General features: G+C 36.0%; 1 protein-coding gene across 7 annotated transcripts in view; it reads left to right on the plus strand.

Moving 5' to 3' along the window:
• The window catches only part of ATF7IP (activating transcription factor 7 interacting protein), a 132,840-nt gene that overhangs the window by 78,234 nt on the left and 35,103 nt on the right, over positions 1-19,503 (plus strand). For all 7 annotated transcript variants that reach the window (XM_078075637.1, XM_078075635.1, XM_078075636.1 and 4 more), the window contains exons 7-9: positions 9,390-9,466; positions 10,036-10,124; positions 13,067-13,702. In XM_078075637.1, coding sequence (XP_077931763.1) covers positions 9,390-9,466; positions 10,036-10,124; positions 13,067-13,702 — 802 coding nt within the window. The remainder of the gene's footprint in view (positions 1-9,389; positions 9,467-10,035; positions 10,125-13,066; positions 13,703-19,503) is intronic.

The raw sequence follows: 19,503 nt of genomic DNA on the forward strand, positions 1-19,503 counted from the left end.
TGATAGGTTTTTTTGGGGTTGTTTTTTTTTTTTTTGAAGATTTTATTTATTTATTTGACAGAGCGATAGAGAGAGAGCACAAGTAGGCATAGCAGCAGGCAGAGGGAGAGGGAGAAACAGGTCTCTGCCAAGTGGGGAGCCCGACGTGGGGCTCGATCCCAGGACCCAGGCTCCCCGCAACTGATAGTTTTTATCTTTGTTCTACACAGACTAATCTTATCAAACCTTCTTTTGGCCATTCCCAAAGGTTTTTTTATTATAGTCTTCTTCAATTATATAATTTCCTGATTCTGAACACTTTTCCAGCTTTGTTTTTTTTTTTTTTAAGATTTTATTTATTTATTTGACAGACAGCGAGAGAGGGAACACAAGCAGGGGGAGTGGGTAGAGGGAGAAGCAGGCTTCCCACCTAGCAGGGAGCCCCATTCAGGACTCGATCCCAGGACCCTGGGACCATATGACCTGAGCTGAAGGCAGATGCTTAACAACTGAGCCACCCAAGCCGCCCCCATTTGTTTGTCATAATATAAAAATTGTGGTATTTTATTTCTTAGATTAGAAAATTGATGTAAACTTTTTTTTTTAAAGCTTTTATTTATTTATTTGACAGACAGTAGCGCACAAGCAGGGGGAGCGGGAGAGGGAGAAGCAGGCTCCCCGCAGAGCAGGGAGCCCGATGTGGGGCTTGATCCTAGGATGCTGGGATCATGACCTGAGCCAAGGGCAGACACTTAAGCGACTGAGCCACCTAGGTGCCCCGATGGAAACCTTTTTTATTTGCTGTGCTTGAACCAAAGAAAGGGCTTTGCAATTTTTCCTTTGTTTTTGTACAGTGTGAATTTCCACTTTTATCCTTATGTTTGAACCAAGCAGCATGCTGCCCCACCATATACTTTCCAGTGTTTATGTATGTCTGTTTTGTTTTCAAAACTAATTCTAGTTCTTGTTTATTTATTCAAAAGTGACAGAGACAGAGACAGAGACAAACTTTAAGAAATGAAGATGAAAATAGTACAATCCCTGAAGGGTTTGTTATGGATAGCTATAAGTATTATGGAAACAATAAATACTGTATGATTCCTAAAGATTAGAAAAGATTAATTTGAACAATTAGGGTATGTGGTGCTTGAAGAAAAATATTCAGGTGGTCTTCAAGCTTTCAAATTTTGTTCCATCCTTAATTAGCTTTTGGGTAAGGCCACCTTTACATGCCCAAACTGGGACATCTTTCTACCCATTCTTGTTAATATTTTCTTTTTGTGAGAGGGATTTCTAGAAATCTCAAGAATTTGTTCATTAATGTCCTAATTCCCCTTAATTATAGTATCCAATATAATTTTACATCAGTGTCATGCTAGGTTTTAAAAACAGGAGAGATATAGAATGAAAGTTTAAAACTTTAGTTCTCCCCCTTATTAAAATAAATAAGGAAACAATAATAATGCTTTTCTTCTATTTAGATTTGCTCCTTGATCCTCTGATATTAACCAGTTAAAAACAAACCCCACCATGCAGGTTTGTCTTAAAACATTTTCTATTTTAATTTTTAAGAGAGCACAAAACCCTCATAGGCAGTTTGCTATTAAGTCCACATTTATAATCTAGTCTGTTACTGCCTTATGACTGATATCTCTAACTTATATCCTTTCTAGTTCTTACTATAAAAGAAATGTAAAGATATTTCTTAACTTTTCTGAAAAATCAATGATGTAGTTGAGTAAAATTTTAGATTACATTCTACATTTTAATTTTTTAAATTAAATTCTTAAAATTGTTTTAATTGTGCTACAAACACATAACCTAAAATGTATCATTTTTAACTTCACAATTCAGAAGTATTAACTATATTAACACTGCGTAATAGATCTTTAGGTGTTTTTCATCTTGCAAAACTGAAGCTCCACTACCATCGAACATCTCCCATTTCCTCTCCCCTCAGCACTCAGCTACTTTTTGTTTCTATGATTTGACTACTCTAGATATCTCGTAAGTGAAATCATATAGTATTTGGGTTTTGTTTGGTTTTTTGTTTTTGTTTTTGATGACTGGTTCATCTGTATTATAGCATGTAACAAGATTTCCTTTTCAAGGGTGAATAATATCCACTGTATGTATGTATATATATATGTATATACATATATATATATATACATATATATATATACACACATGTATATATACATATATATATGTATACATATATATATGTATATATATAGTATATACTGCATTTTCATTCATTCATTTATTGATGGATATTTGGGCTGCTTTCATCTTCTGGCTTTTGTGAATAATGCTACAGTGAACATTTGTGTGCAGATAACTCTTTAAGATCCTGGTTTCAAGTCTTTTGGATATCTATCCAAAAGTGAAATTGCTGGATCATTTGGTAATTCTGGTTTTAGTTTTTTGAGGAGTTTCCATACTATTTTCTAAAGAGGTCGCACAGGGTTCCAATTTCTTCACATTCTTGCCAACACTTGTTATTTTCTATTTTGTGATAGTGGCCATGCTAATGGATGTGAGGTGGCATTGCATTGTGGTTTTGATTTGAATTTCTCTAACAAATAGTGATGTTGAGCATTTTTTCATATGTTTGTTGACTGTTTTGCATATCTTTGGCAGAGTGTCTGTTTAGGTCCTTTGCCCATTTTTTAATCAGGTTGCTTGTTTTTTAATTGTTAAGTTGTGGGCCCTTTATGATATTCTGGATGGATATTAACCCCTTATCAGATATATGATTTGCAGCTATTTTCTCCTGTTCCGTAGGTTTCTTTTTCATTCTGTTCATTGTTTCCTTTGATGTGCAGAGGTTTTTAAGTTTGATGTAACCTCCTTTGTTTTGCTTCTGTTGCCTGTGCTTTTGATGGCATATCCAAGAAATCCTTGCAAAATTCGATGTCATGAAACTTTCCTCTTATATTTTCTTCTAGGAATTTTTAGTTTTGGTGTTATATTTAAGTCTTCGATTTATTTTGAATTAATTTTTGTATATGGTGTAAAGGCCCAGCTTTATTCTTTTGTGTTTGGATATCCAGTTTTCATACCATTTGTTGAAAGACTGTCTTTTCCCCATTGTGTAGCCTTGGCATCCTTGTTGAAGACTGATTGACCATATATGTGAGAGTTTATTTCTGGGCTGTCTATTCTGTTCTGTTGGTCTATGTGCCTGTCTTTATGCCAGCACCACACTGTTTTGATTTACTGTATCTTTGTAACATGTTTTGAAATCAGGAAGTATGAAGCCTCCAACTTTGTTCTTCTGTTCCAGGATTGTTTTGGCAATTCAGGGGCCCAGGAATTTCCGTATGGATTATAGAATGCTTTTCTCTATTTCTGCAAAAAATGACAGTGGATTTTGATAGAAATTCCATGGAAGCTTTTGATCACTTTGGGTAGTATGGACATTTGAACAATATTAAGTGTTCCAGTCCACGAACATGGAATATCTCCATTTATTTGTGTCTTTTGTTTCATTTCACAGTGTTTGTAGTTTTCAGTGTAAAGGTCTTTTGCCTTCTTGGTTAAGTTTACTTCTAAATATTTTATTCTCTCTAATGATATTATAATGGGATTATTTTCTTAATTTCTCTCTCAGATTGTTTATTGTTGGTATCTAGAAATATGATTGATGTTTGCTTAGGGATGATGATGATGATGATGATTTTTAATCCTGCACCATTGCTGAATTCATTTGTTTGAATTCTTTTTTTTTTTGTGGACTCTTGAGAGCTTTTTTTTTTTTTAAAGATTTTATTTATTTATTTGAGAGAGAGAGAATGAGAGAGAACACATGAGAGGGGGGAGGGTCAGAGGGAGAAGCAGACTCCCTGCCGAGCAGGGAGCCCGATGTAGGACTCGATCCAGGGACTCCAGGATCATGACCTGAGCCGAAGGCAGTCGCTTAACCAACTGAGCCACCCAGGCGCCCTATTGAGAGCTTTCTGACTATAAGATCATGTCATCTGCAAACAGAAAATTTCTCTTCTTCCTTTCTAGTATGGCTGCCTTTTATTTCTTTTTCTTGTTTAATTGCTCTGGTGAGATACTTCCAGTACCATGTTGAACAGAAGTTGGTGAGTGTGGGCATCCTTGCCTTGTTCTTGATCTTAGAGGTAAAGCTTTATTGATTCACCATTGAGTATGAGGTTAGCTGTGGGCTTTTGACATACAATTTTGTGTTTTTTTTTATGTTGAGGTAATTTCCTTCCATTCCTAATTTGTTGAGTGTTTTTTCTATCATGAAAGGGTGTTGAATTATATGAAATGCTTTTTCTACAACAATTGAGAAGATCATGTAGTTTTTTTCCCTTCGTTTTGTTAATGTGTTTGGTTGATTGATTTATACATTGATTGATTTTCATGTCAAGCTCTCCTTGCGTTCCAGGGATAAATCTCACCTGGTCATGTTGTATAATTCTTTCAGTGTGCTGGTGAATTTGGTTTGCTAATATTTCGTTGAGGATTTTTGTATCTATGTTCATCAGGGATATTAGGCTGTAGTTTTCTTTTATTGTGGTGTCTGGTTTTGGTATCAGGATATACTGGCTTCATAAAATGTGTTTGAAAGTGTTTTCTCCTCATCAGTTGTTTGGAAGAGTTGGAAGACTGTTGTTAATTCTTCTTTAAGTGTCTGGTAGAATTCTGCGTTGAAGCCATCTGGTCCTTGGTGTTTTTTGTTATTAGAATGTTTTTGATTACTGATTCAGTCTCACTACTTGTATAGATCTTGTTCAAATTTTTATTTTCTTCTTGATTCACTCTTGGTTGTATATTTCTGGAAAGCTGTCCATTTTTTCTAGGTTATCCAGTTTGTTGCCTTATAATTGTTTATGGTAGTCTTTTGTGATCCCTTTTTTATTCTGTGGCATCAGTTGTAATGCCTCCTCTTCCATTTATTTTATTTATTTATGTCTTCTTTGTTTTTTCACAGGTAATCTAGGTAAAGTTTTGCCAATTTGTTGATCCTTTAAAAGGCCAACTCTTAGTTGATCTTTTTTTTCCTATTGACTTTGTTTCTCTGTTTTATTTCTGCTATAATCTTTATTATTTCCTTCCCTCTCCTGAGCTTACTTTTTCTTTTTTCTAGTCCTTTGAAGTGTAAAGTTAGGTTGTTGATTTGAGATCTTCCTTCTTTTTTAATGGAAGCATTTACCACTATAAATTTTCCTCTTAGTACTACATTTGCTGCCTAAATTTTCCCATAAATTTCGTATGTTGTGTTTTTGTTTTTATTTGTCTTAAGATATTTTCTAATATCTCTTGTGATTTCTTCTTTTATCCATTAGATTTTATAAGTGTGTTTTAATTTCTCCATATATGTGACTTTTCCATTTTTCCTTCTGCTGTTGATTTCTACTTTTGGTCTATTGTGGTTGGTAAAGATACTTGGTATGAGTTTCATCTTTATAAATTTGGTAAGGCTCATTTTGTGACCTAATATGTGATCTATCCTGGAGAATGTTCTGTGTGCACTTGAGAAAAATTTGTATTTTTCTGCTGTTGGGTAAAAATTTCTACAAACGTCTGGTCCATTTGGTCTTTGGTATTAGTTCAGTTTTGCTATTTCCTTATTGAATTTTTCTCTGGATCATCTACCTATTATATAGAATGATGGACTGAAGACTCCTATACTGTGTTGGCTGTCTGTTTCTTTTTCAATTCTGTCAATATTCCATCATTTGGTGGCTTTGATGTTATGTGCATATAAATGTATAAATATTTTATTTGGTCAGTTGATGCTTTTGTCATTATATAATGTCCTTTTTGTCTCTTGTGACAGTTTTTTACTTCAGCTCTATTTTGTCTTATTTATAAGTATGGTCACTCCTTCTCCCTTTTGGTTACCATTTGAATGGAGTATCTTTTCTCATCCTTATAATTTTGGCCTGTGTGTGTCTTTAGATCTAAAGTGTGTTCATTGTAAACAGCCTGTAACAGGATCTTGTTTTATTCATTAAGCGAATGTAGGTATTTCTATGAGAATTTAATCCATTGGGATTTAAAGTAATTTCTGTAGGGAGGGACTAATCATTAGCATTTTGTTAATTATTACCTATTTGTCTTGGAGCTGTTTTGTCTTTTTCTTTTTTTGCTTGCTTGCTTCCTGTGTATTTATTTATTTATTTATTGTAGTGACAATCATTAATTCCTTTCTTATTTCCTTTTGTGTATCTTCTATAGGTATTGTATCTGTGGTTACCATGGGGATTATGTAAACTGTTTTAAACTGGTAACAACTTAACTTCAATCACATTTAAGAACCTCACTCTTTATACCTTGCTCCCACAACTTGGTTGTTATTAGTTTTATGATATCTTTTTACATTCTGTATCCTTTAACATAAATTTACAGTTATTTTTATGCTTAAATTGTATACAGTTAAATGTGATTTAATGCACCCACTTTATAGTAATGCAGGATTCTGTATTTGTTTGTGTATTTACCTTTACCAGAGAGCATTTCATCTGTTTGTATGCTTTCAAGTTGCCATCTTGTATCCTTTCATTTTCACTTGATTGACTCGTTTTAGCAATTTTTTTTTGTATTGTATTGCAGATCTAATAGTGATAAACTTCCCCAGCTTTTTTGTTATCTAGGAAAATCTTAATTTTGCCTTCATTTTTGAATAAAAGTTTGCTGGATATAGTTATTTTTGCTTGGTAGTTTTCTCGTTCTGTACTTAGAATCTATCATCCCACTCCCTTGTAGCCTTCTAGGTATCTGCTGAGAAAACTACTGATAATCTTGTGGGAGCTACCTTGAATGTAATGGGTTGCTTTTCTCTTGTTACTTTCAGAATTCTTTATCTGTGACTTTTGACACCTTGTCTGTGCTTTTCAGTATAGATCTCTTGAGTTATTCTAGTTGGAGGTTTCCAAGCGTTTTGAATTTGAGAACCCTCAAATTTGGGGAGTTTGGGGCCATTATTTGCAGAGGCTTTCTGCTCATTTTCTCTCTCTTCTATTCTTAGATTCCCATATTCATGTATTGGTCTTTTCAGTGGTGCCTCATAAATCCCTTGGGCTCTGTTCACTTTTTTCCTTCTTTTTTCTTTTGCTCCTATAACTTGATAATTTCAAATGATTTGTCATCAAGTCCACTAAGTATTCTGCTTGATACAGTCTGGTGTTGATCCCATGTAGTGAATTTTTCAATTCATTTATTCTTAAGATCCAGAATTCCTTCGGTTCTATTTTAGAGCCTCTATTTCTTTGTTAATATTTTTATTTCTTCACGCACAATTTTTCTAATTTCATTTAGTTTTCTTTCTGTGTTCTCTTTTACCTCATCGAACATCTTGATGTTGGTTATTTTGAATTCTTTAATGGGTAATTCACAGATCCCCATTTCTTTAGGGTCAATTTCTGGAGATTTATTTCTTTGTTGGGGCTGTATTTCCCTGTTTCCTTGTATGTTTAGTTTTCTTATGTTGAAATTTGGGCATTTGAAAAAACAACCACCTTTCCCTATCTTTTCACAGTATCTGTACAGAGTAAGACCTTTACTATTCAGTTCAGGTATATACTCTGGGAACCTCTCAAACCTTTTCTAGAAATGCATTTTCTCTGAGCTTGTGTGTATAATCTTTTATCTGAAGAGGCCTGTCTCTTTGTACTCAGAAGCTCCCCACTGACATCTGTCTTCCATATTACAGTTTTGGTTTTATAAACCATGCTTTTGGAGGTCTCCCTGCTGTCTGTGTTAGTATGATTTTTCTGGTGCTGAACCAAGCTAATAGGCTTACCTTTGTTCTCATCTGGCCCCTAGATATTCAACATGTGCTACTTCCTCCAAGTCAGGTGAGACAGAAACCAGTGCCTTGGACAGCCCCCTGAAAAGCCAGAATATTGCATGAAAGTTCCACTCTTCTCTTTCCTTTTTGAAGGAGAAGCCACAGTGAGGAATTTTGATTGTGCCTTACTGTATCAGGAGGGGTTTAGGATATGGTGGATAAGTGCAACAGACTTTCCTACCCATTACAAAAAACCTCTTCTTTGCCTTGCTGTTGCTTGGGGTCCTATAACCTCTTGACTGGCTTCTGGAATTCTGACAAAGGAAATTTGATCCATCCCATGAGTGATGAGGGTGTTGGTCTTCCTATTCTGCCATCTGCTGGTGTCACCACACTGTAGTACTTAAGGTCTTCCATCCAGTGACCATACCATGTTCTAAACCAGTTTTATTTGTTTATTTATTATGCTTTTACTCCTTCTTTTTCTGTTTTTCTCCCTGAAATGTTGTTTATCTTCATCTTAGCTATTTTGAATGTACTAACCTATATGAAGATGCATTTTCCTCAAAAACTTTTTTAAAAACTTTTTCCGTTGGCACTGCACTGTTACTTTAATTTGCTTTTCTATTTGTTTCATATGTTTTTCTCTACAGGCAGATTTTAAGCACCTTTAGAGCAATTCATTGTAATTTTGTCTCTTCTCTACATGTGTAACTAGTATAATGCTCTACTTCTTGGTTAAAATTATTCTTTTATCCTATAAAAAGCATCAAGATTTGTTGATTGAAAAGAGTGATTAGTAGCATCTACTTGATGTGATCTTAAGCACCTACCACCTTTGTTTTAATATTTATTATTATATTAATTAAATCTTGAGCAGAATTATTTATATTTCTTAATTTAAGAAATAAATGATGATAGAGTAATTATTGACTGAGGCCCAAGTAATGGTAATTAATATGTATAAGAATCCCATTTCTATATTCCCTGTTTTTTGGGGGGAAAAGGCTGAAATTAGTTGATACTTAAGTAAGTTTAGAATTGAGATATCCCTTTATGATGTTATAAGTCACATAGTGGCAGGTAGTTATTTTTTAAGCAATAATTGAAAAAATAATTTTGATTTGAGAATTTTGATTTGTGACCTTAGGCACCACTTTGTTGGTAATCAACTATTTCTGGGAAAGAATAAATATGTACTTTTTTGAGTTTCTCTTGGTAATTTGGTGCCTGCTATGTGTGGTATGTAGTAGGCATTCACTTGATATTGAATGAGTATGTCTAGTTATTCTTTAGATTCATATTAATATTTATTAAACCCTTACAGCATGTAAACCATTTTCACATTCTTTATTCATCTTAAAAAACTGAGGTATAGGAATTATTATATTAATCTTTCACATAGTAAGCAGTTGTTGCAATGGATTAAGTAATTTGTTTAAGTGGCAATGCCAAGATTCAAATTCTTTTCTCATCTAGTCGTATTTTCTGGAAGTAAAGAGATAATATATTGAGAAAACATTTAAGGTTTTATTTTTTTTATAGTATTGGTTTCAGGTGTGCAACATAGTAATTCAACATTCAGATACGTTTGAAATGATCACAATAGGTCGAGGTAATGTCTCATTTTACCTGGGTATTTTTTCTCCCCCAGAATCCACCGAACCCACCAGTATCACCAGGGAAGTCTGTAGTTGATGTCAACAGCAATAATAACAATGTGCCGTACAGGTGAGAATTGTAAACAGTCTGTTTGTCAAGTTTTTAAATAACAGAACAAGGTTCTGATTTTATTTTACAGGAAAATTTTGCAATGTATTCCTATTTGCTTATGTAGAGATAAGTGGTATACTGGATTTAGATTTTCTTCTTTTTTGTTTTGTTGTAATTGCTCATTTGTGGTTACTGGTTTTGCTAATTAATTTTGAGGCTTTCTTTGGTCACTGAAGACTTCTTTAACCACTTGTACTAAATAGTATTCTTTCAAAGTAATAGAGAAATGCTTTGATCAAGGGTGATAGAAACTAATGTCTACAGATACTAGGATGTACGTTTGGCTTTTTGTTAAAGTGTTGAGGACATTAGAATATAAGAGAAAGACCCTTCCTTAATTCCATAGACCCTGGCATGCCGAAGTCTGTGTGCCGTCGTTACCTCTGCAGTCATTTGCACTTTAGTGCTACGGTACCCAGGTCTTGCCATGCTTTCCCCTATCGGCCACTGCTTTCTCTGTTCATTAATTGATGTCCTCCTGAATGGCATTTTCATTGACTGTTTGTGTGTATATATATATTTTGTAGAAATGCAGGCACAGTGAGACAGATGCTGGAGTCTAAAAGGAATGTAAGTGAGAGTGCACCACCAACCTTTCCAACCCCTGTGAATACAGGTAATATTTTTTTAATTTTTTAAAGAAAACTCATTTTCTTAGGAATTGAAGGCTTTGGTTCTCTTTAATTACATCTTTTTGAAATTGAAATGATCTAAGGGAATGAGGTATTTATCTGAAATTAAATAAGTACAAAAATTTATTAAAAAATCAGGATTATAGATATGAATACAAATATAGAAATTCAAGTCTAGTGATTCTCACATTTTCTGGTTTCTGTATCCTGGTATAATCTTATAATAATAATGTAAATGTGGCTTATGTTAATTGATTTTTACTGTAGTAGAAATTAAAACAAAAATTTTTATTTTTTTTATTTTTTTATTTTTTTAAAGGTTTTATTTATTTGCGAGAGAGAGAGAGTGAGAGAGAGAGCCCAAGAGGGGGTAGGGTCAGAGGGAGAAGCAGACTCCCTGCTGAGCAGGGAACCCGACGTGGGACTTGATCCCAGGACTCCAGGATCATGACCTGAGCCGGAGGCAGTCGCTTAACCAACTGAGCCACCCAGGCACCAAAACATAAAAATTTTTAAATGTCTATTTAAAAATAATAACAAACCTATATCATGTAACACAAATAACATGTTTTAATGAAAAATAACTTTTTCAAGCTTAAAACAATTAGTGAGAAGAGTTATTATTTACAGTTTTACAAATTCTCTTACACTTAAAACATTAAGACAGTTGAAGATAGCTAGATTCTTATATCTATCTCTGCATTCAGTCTATTGCAATTTGTTGTTTTGATTGAAATATGTGAAGAAAATTCAGCCTCATAAAAATAGATAGTTGCAAAAGGGCTAGCCCTTTTAGAGTATTTGTGGATATTTTTCTTTGACACAGGCAGCAGTTTTTTAAAGGTTAGTTGAAAAATGGAATGTGAAACCATAACAATGGATTTTTCTGACTTTTTCATTAAAATCCATTTGTCTGGGGGCACCTGGGTACTGTAGTCAGTTAAGTGTCTGACTCTTGGTTTTGGTCGGACTCCATGCCCAGTGTGGAGTCTGCTTGGGATTCTCTCTCCCATCTCTGGCTGCCCCGCCCCCGCCGGCCCCCATTCTTTAAAAAAAAAAAATCCATTTGTCTGTCTTGTACTTGGTTGGATCTTTTGCTAATATCATTCATCAATCATTTGGAAAATATTCACTGAGTTATGTAAGACTTCAATTGTTGACATATCTCATTAATAAACTTTAAAAAAATCACATTTATTTATTTCACTTTCGATTGGTGTCAGAAAAGTGTTTGAAGATTTGGGAAGTTGTCATGCTCTCAGTGGCATATACAAGTTTTTCCAAAGTTCTAATTTTTGTTTTCAAACTCAAATGTATCATTGCCAATAAACTCAGTAAACTGTACCATTGCAGTTATTTTCTTTGAACTGACTGCCAAGGTTTATTTTCAAGAAAAGATTAGTCAAATACCCAAATGTGAATAATCACAGTATGTTTATAAATCGTTCTTTCGAGTGAAAATGGTCTTCCATGAAAAAGGCTGTTAGCTTTATAACTTAGACAATAATAATATAAGCTCTTTTCCGTGAGCCAGCCATGCTACTTCGGCATGCAGTGGTAATGCTTACTGTGTATTTCCTATTTCTTCACACAGCATATTCAGAAGACCTGTATTCAAGGGTTGAGATTTAATAAAATAAATCGTTCTTACTACAAAATCATGGACATTCTTCAGTGAAGCTCACTTCGTCTTTTACTGTAAATATGTGGTGGTAAAGAATGCAGTGAGAGTTAGGGTACCACTCACTGCCTTGAGTTTTGTGCTGAGGCATCAAGTTTTACTCACCATCGCTTTTGTTCTATCAGTGCAAATATTTACATGGTGAAAAAGTCAAGTAGTGTCTTATTATTGTTATAAAAATAGTTTTGACATTGCCAACTCCCTGAGAGGGTCTCTGTAACCCCAGGTGTCGTGTCCGTCCCCCCCCCCCCCGCCCCCGGATAACACGGAAGATTGGCTGCTCTGGTGTGACTTCGAGTTTGGAAAGAGTACAGATCAGTGAGAAAGACACTTGGTCATCAGTTTGAAACCCATTTAATTGAGAATAAACAAATAGTTAAACCAAAATTATTGTAAAATGCCAGTGACCAGCATTTTGATTTTTTCTGGTCTTTGGTATCAGTTCCTTATTTCTTAATTCATCTCCCATCTTTACTCTTTTATTTCCCAAATCCTATAATGTCACTAGAGTGTCAGTAGAGGGAGCCTCCCCATACTAGCTCCTGCCGGGTAATTCAGTAAAACTTGATCCACAGATAGAGGTTTCACACATGGTCCAAGTGATAAAATACCATGACCAAGCTTATTTTATTCATTAATAGTGATGACTCTTGGGCACTTGGGTGGCTCAGTCGGTTAAGCGACTGCCTTCGGCTCAGGTCATGATCCCAGAGCCCTGGGATTGAGTCCCACATGGGGCTCCCTGCTCAGCGGGGAACTTGCTTCTCCCTCACCCTCTCCCTCTGTGTATGCTCTCTTTCTCTCTCAAATAAATAGATAAAATCTTCTAAAAAAATAGTGATGACTCTTACTAGATTGTCTGTTTGAGTTTATATATTGTCAGTGTCCTAGGCATTTATGTTTTTACTGCAGTTTCAAAAATATCTGTACAATTTTACCAAGTTTTCAGTGTTTTTCAGTCATTTTTCCAGTTACTCTGAAGTGATGATAATAATTTTCAGACACTGTTTTGATACTGAGATAACAGTCTTCCATATTAATCATAAGCTGTGTGCCAAACATAGATGCAAAAATGCTTCTATAAATTTAATTCCAAGAATTTCCAGAACTTAAATCTGGAAGAAACTTTATTATAAAAGACTTTACTGTATCTACTGCAGTTCATTAAATTTTATTGTGTTGTATTATGCTAGCTGATAAATGAAGACAGCCATTTAAACTGAGACTTCTTTTTTCTTTTTATAGTATCTTCAGCCAGTCTTGTCACTCCTCCAACAGTTGTCAGTAGTCAACCTAAATTGCAGACTCCAGTGACTTCTGGTTCTCTGACAGCAACGTCAGTTCTTCCTGCACCCAACACAGCTACAGTAGTTGCGACTACTCAGGTGCCTAGTGGAAATCCCCAACCTACAATCTCTTTACAACCTTTACCAGTGATTTTGCACGTACCTGTTGCGGTATCCTCCCAGCCTCAACTCCTACAGAGCCATCCAGGGACTTTAGTGACCAATCAACCATCTGGCAACGTTGAGTTCATTTCTGTACAAAGCCCACCTACAGTGAGTGGTCTTACCAAAAATCCAGTATCCTTGCCAGCCTTGCCAAACCCTACTAAACCAAACAATGTTCCTTCTGTGGCCAGTCCTAGTATTCAAAGGAACTCTCCTGCCAGTGCTGCACCATTAGGAACAACGCTTGCTGTACAGGCTGTTCCAACAGCACACTCTATTGTACAAGCCACAAGGACTTCTTTACCTACAGTAGGCCCATCAGGACTGTATAGTCCATCAAATAATCGAGGTCCTATACAGATGAAAATTCCAATTTCTGCTTTTAGTACTTCATCTCCTGCAGAACAGAGCACTGCTACCCCAAGAATTGGTAAGTCACTGTGTAGGCTTAATAATAGAAATATAGTAGTCATGTTAATGGCCTATTTAGGTAATTGAACATTTGTGTATGTTTGTGGAAGTGGCTATTTTTATTTGAAGAAGAAAGTAAATAGAATATCCTAGAGATGATTTTTAGTAAGTTTTTAATTACCTTAAGAAATAATGTTACGATGGTATTTGAGAGAGAGTTTATTTTGAATGAAAAGTTAGAATTTTAATTTAGCTTTTAGTAATTTTTCCTAATCTGGGTGAAATTTTTTAGGCTTTGAGGCAAGCATTATGAATTAAAGTATATCATTCTACATAATATATGCTTACAAGAGGAAATGACAAACCACGTATCTTCCCTACCATTTATTAAAATCCTTTGTGCATTCATCACTCACATCTTCCAAATTGGAACAATTTAAAAAATAGGTTCTTCTCTCTCTGATTTACTATAAAATGTTTGCTTCTTGTTTTCTCTTTTATATATTTCCCCATGACGTATGATTATGTTTGTATATGTCTATACTTTCCAGTATTGCAAAAAGGAGAAATTGATTGTACCTGTATTTAAAATCTGTAAAATTGTATGTCTTCCTTGTTCTTAAGAAGCCTACATTTTGTATGCATTCTTAAACTTCCTCATTCTTCATTGCTGGCTTCACATTTATTCCCACTGTTGTAAAGATAGGCGCAAAAGTGGGTAGGAATCGTGTAATAGTGAAATTGCTGCTGGTTTCTCTCTTATTGATATAGTAACTATGAAATAGAAGAAACAGATTCTAGAGTGTAAAATTTCATAAGTGAGATATATAAGCCTTTTGTTTTTTTAAATTTGTCATGTAGCCATTAGTAGTGTACTTACCCTCTGAGTATATTTTCTCATATAAAATAGTGCTTGTAGTATTTTATAAGGTTGTTAAGAGTAAATGAGTAGATGATCAAAATTATCAATCTCATACAAATTTACATCTGGGATACAAGAGGAAATCTGAAATTTTATATAAAAATGTAATTATTGATAGTATTTAAAATGTAAATGCTCACATAGTATAATAACAATATTTGTTAGCCCTACGTGCTACCACAGTACTCTTAGACACTCTCATTCATGTTTGCAGCACTGAAAGATGCTTACTTTTCAGTGAATGAGCAAGATTTTGGGGGGTTACTTCATTTTTCTCTAATTTCTTTTTCTAATCCTTAGTATATTTTAATATGTCAGGTAGAAGGTGATTTCTCATAGACATTGTTTTATGTGATTTTTAGAGTTTTTCCTCCTTATGAAGTATTGAGCCTAAGTTGACACTTTTTAATTCATGGTCAGAAGATATATTCTTAAACATAGAACTTTTCCTGATAGACCATGGCTTGAAAAGAAATAAATAACTTAAAAGATTTTGCTTAGTTTTGTGAATGCTTATACCCTAAACACTTGTGCGGGTGTCAGAGTTATCATTTAATTATTTTGTTTTCTTAAAATTTTATGACCATTTGTTGACACAAAGGGTATATTTTTTCCCAAAATTAGCTAGCTAATGCACTCTATTAGTTATAGTGTTAGTCTGTTTTGTATTTATTTAATTACTTGACTGTTCTTAATTGTTTTTGTATGTAAAACTAATAGTTTTCACTATTTTTGCTGTGAGGAAAAATGAAATCATTTTTCATCTCTACATCATTCTACCTTTGCGATAATATACATTTATACTTAAAATTTTATATTTTAACATATATTTATTTAATACATTTTTATGTACTTTATTGTATAAATTAAGGAGATCTTCATTTCAAGTTCTGTTTATAGAGTGCTTACTTATTTTTGAAAGTAGATTATTGGATATGATAAGCTTTTTTGTATATTTTTCGTCATGCTAATTAGAATGAGATCTGACGAAATGATCTCATAATTTTAGAGGTGCCGTAAATGATGTTACAGTAGGTATTTAGCTGTTTAGGCTTCCCAAAACCTAAGCTGAAACCATATGGCAAATTTTGACTGAATATGAAGGTTGAAGCCAACCTTTAGTACATTTGTAATATGATAAATCAGTTAGTTGTATAATTAAAACTTCTTGTTTTTTTAAAGATATTTTATTTATTTATTTGACAGAGACACAGCGAGAGAGGGAACACAAGCAGGGGGAGCGGGAGAGGGAGAAGCAGGCGAGGGAGAAGCAGGCTTCCCGCGGAGCAGGGAGCCCGATGCGGGGCTCGATCCCAGGACCCTGGGATCATGACCTGAGCCGAAGGCAGATGCTTAATGACTGAGCCAGCCAGGCGCCACCTTTTTTTTTTTTTTTTTAAGATTTATTTATTTATTTATTTATTTATTTATTTGACACAGAGAGACACAGCGAGAGAGGGAACACAAGCAGGGGGAGTGGGAGAGGGAGAATAATTAAAACTTTTTAAGTCTTATACTTATGTAGGTATTATTGACTTAATGAGAACATAGGCTATCTAACTAGAATGCATGCGTTTGTATGTCTTTTATTATAGTTCATGTGTCCTCATAGAGTAAGTTAATATTTTCTGTTGACAGTAAAGTAAAAATCCTCCTAGAGACTTCTGGGAGATTTAGGGCCTAAATTATAATTTTTATTCATTCATGGGGAAGAGTTAAGATGCTGGAGAAGTAAGGGGACCCTATGCTTGCCTCATCTCTTGAGTACATTAGTAGTATCAAGCTAGGTAAATATCAAATCATTTTAAACGCCCAAGAAGTCAGTTTGAGGGAGCAAACTACAGAACTAGGGTAGAGAAACAGTTACATTGTGGTACATAGAAGCTGCAGAGAGTTGATTTGGGGGAGAAAAGAACTGTAGGAGGAGAGGGAGCCCTGATTATGGAGAGAGGAAAGGGAGAGAGAGAGAGAGGAAAGGGAGAGAGAGAGAGAGAAAAGCAGTATACGGGGGATTACACTAGAAAAACTTTTCCCCAAAACTATTGACTGGGAAAAGGAGAGGGACTGACTACTGCAAGTTATTATAAGCAGTGGATCACAAAGTCTGAAGTTTTAGAAGGCCTTGCCATCACCACGTTCGTGCCTGGCAGGCTTAGTCGTGCTCCTGTGGGGAAGGAGGACAGAGACCTGGGAGTGGGCAGCATGGTCTGAGGATCCCCTGGGTCGCACAGGGAGAAACAATTCCCTCTCTTGGAATGCATTTGGGAGTGGTGGCACAGCCTGTCCAGGGACAAAAGAACTGGTGCTGCCTTGTTTCCTATCATAGGAATAAAGACACTGGCTTAGGGCAGCAAACTTTGGTGCTGGCTTTTTGCTGCACTTACCATAAACTCTGAACTGCTGCCTGGTTGTGCGACTGCTTTTCTGGGACAAAACAGCAAACAGCAAAAGCATGGCGAGACTGTCCCCCAGAGTATCAGTGTTGCTCCCTAAAACTTGGAGTTTTATCTCAGCCACGTGCCTGAGATAAAACACAGGAGTACTGTGCCCCCTGGCAGGCATACACTTGGACACAGACAGGGTGAAGGCAGGAATCTGACAGAAACTGGGGACACAAGAAGGGTGATTGTTTGCTCTTCTATGAGGGCTTCCTCACAGAAGAGTGGCAGGGGTGAACTCACTCCCCTGCGCCGGTTCTAGGTACAAGAGAGGGGGCTGATGCCATTCCTCCCCCACTTCAGCACTGACCTCCTAGAGTGAGCAAAATACCACCACCCAGTGGAGGCCAGAGCTGCTTACACCAAACCCTGCCCCCATGCACCCTGCAGGTGCATCTTCAGTAGGGCAAGTCTGCCTGAAGATCAGCACAGCACGCCACTCCCGCAGAAGACCAGCATGAACCCCACACAGCACCAAGTCTACTGAAGAGAGTGCTTTAAAGCTTCAGCTCTAGGGGAAATAGAATCTAGCTGCCTTTTTTTTTTTTTTTTTTAACCGCCTCTTAATATAGCCATTCCTCTCAGGATCAGGAATATAACAGGCTTTCCCAACAATCACAAAAATCAGTGACATGAAAAGAAGAGGGAAAAAAGATACTGGATTACAAATGTAGACTTAGGGAACTCATCGACTCCTTAAAGCATAGTAGCATTTGTATCATAGGAGTCCCAGAAGAAGAAGAGAGAGAAAAGGGGGCAGAAGACTTAGCCAAGCAAATTATAGCTGAAAACTTCTCTAATCTGGGGTAGGAAACTGACATCAAAGTCCAAGAAGCACAGAGAACTCCCATTAAATCCAAGAAAAGCTGACCATCGCCAAGGAATATTATAGTCAAATTCACAAATACAGGAAAGAATCCTGAAAGCAGCAAGGGAAAAAAGTCCTTAACCTACAAGGGAAGACAGATCAGATTCGCAACAGATCTGTCCACAGAAACTTGGCAGGCCAGAAGGGAGTGACACGATATATTCAGCATGCTGAATGGGCAAAATATGCAGCCAAGACTACTTTATCCAGCAAGGCTGTCATTCAGAATAGAAGGAGCAATAATGGGTTTCCCAGACAGACAAAAACTAAATGAGTTCGTGACCACTAAACCAGCACTGTAAGAAATATTAAAGGGGACTCTGAGTGGGGAAAAAAAGACCAAAAGCAACAAGGACTAGAAAGGCACAGAAACACCCACTTTACAGGTAACACAATGGCATTAAATTATATCTATCAGTAGTTACTCTGAATGTAAACGGACTAAATGCTCCAATCAAAAGACATAGGGTATCAGAATGGATAAAAAAAGACACATCTATATGCTGCAAGACATATCTATATGCTGCCTACAAGAGACTCATTTTAGACCTAAAAGCACCTCCAGATTGAAAGTGAGGGGATGCAGAACCATCTGTCATGCTAATGGATGTCAAAAGAAAGCTGGAGTAGCTGTACTTACATCAGACAAACTAAATTTTAAACCAAAGACTGTAACAAGCGATGAAGAAGGGCACTGTATCATAATTAAGGGGTCTATCCACCAAGAAGATCGAACAAAGGTAAATATTTATACCCCCAACTTGGGAACACCCAAATATATAAATCAACTAATAGCAAACATGAAGAAACTCATTGATGATAATACAGTAATAGTAGGGGACTTTAACGTCCCATTTACAGCAATGGATAGATCATTTAAGCAGAAAATCAACAAGGAAACAATGGCTTTGAATGACACACTGGACCAGATGGACTTAACAGATATATTCAGAACATTTCATCCTAAGGCAGCATACACATTCATTTTTCTTTTCTTAAGATTTTATTTATTTTTGTGAGAGAGAGTGTGCACGCATGAGCAGGGGAAGGGGCAAAGGGAAAGAGCAGAGGGAGAAGCAGACCTGCTGAGCAGGGACCCCTGACTCGGGACTTGCGCTTAACAGACTGAGCAACGCAGGTGCCCAGAATACACATTCTTTTTGAGTACACATGGGACTTTCTCCATCATAGGAATAAAGACACTGGCTTAGGGCAGCAAACTTTGGTGCTGGCTTTTTGCTGCACTTACCATAAACTCTGAACTGCTGCCTGGTTGTGCGACTGCTTTTCTGGGACAAAACAGCAAACAGCAAAAGCATGGCGAGACCGTCCCCCAGAGGATCAGTGTTGCTCCCTAAAACTTGGAGTTTTATCTCAGCCACGTGCCTGAGATAAAACACAGGAGAATAAATCATGTACTGGGTCATAAATCAGCCCTCAACAAGTACAAAAAGATTGAAATCATACCATGAATATTTTCAGATCACAACACTATGAAACTTGAACTCAACCATAAGAAAAATTTTGGAAAGGCCACAAATACATGGAGGTTAAAGAGCATTCTAAGGAATGAATGGGTTAACCAGCAAATT

Source organism: Halichoerus grypus, chromosome 6, assembly GCF_964656455.1.
Source record: "Halichoerus grypus chromosome 6, mHalGry1.hap1.1, whole genome shotgun sequence".
NCBI classification, from domain to species: domain Eukaryota; kingdom Metazoa; phylum Chordata; class Mammalia; order Carnivora; family Phocidae; genus Halichoerus; species Halichoerus grypus.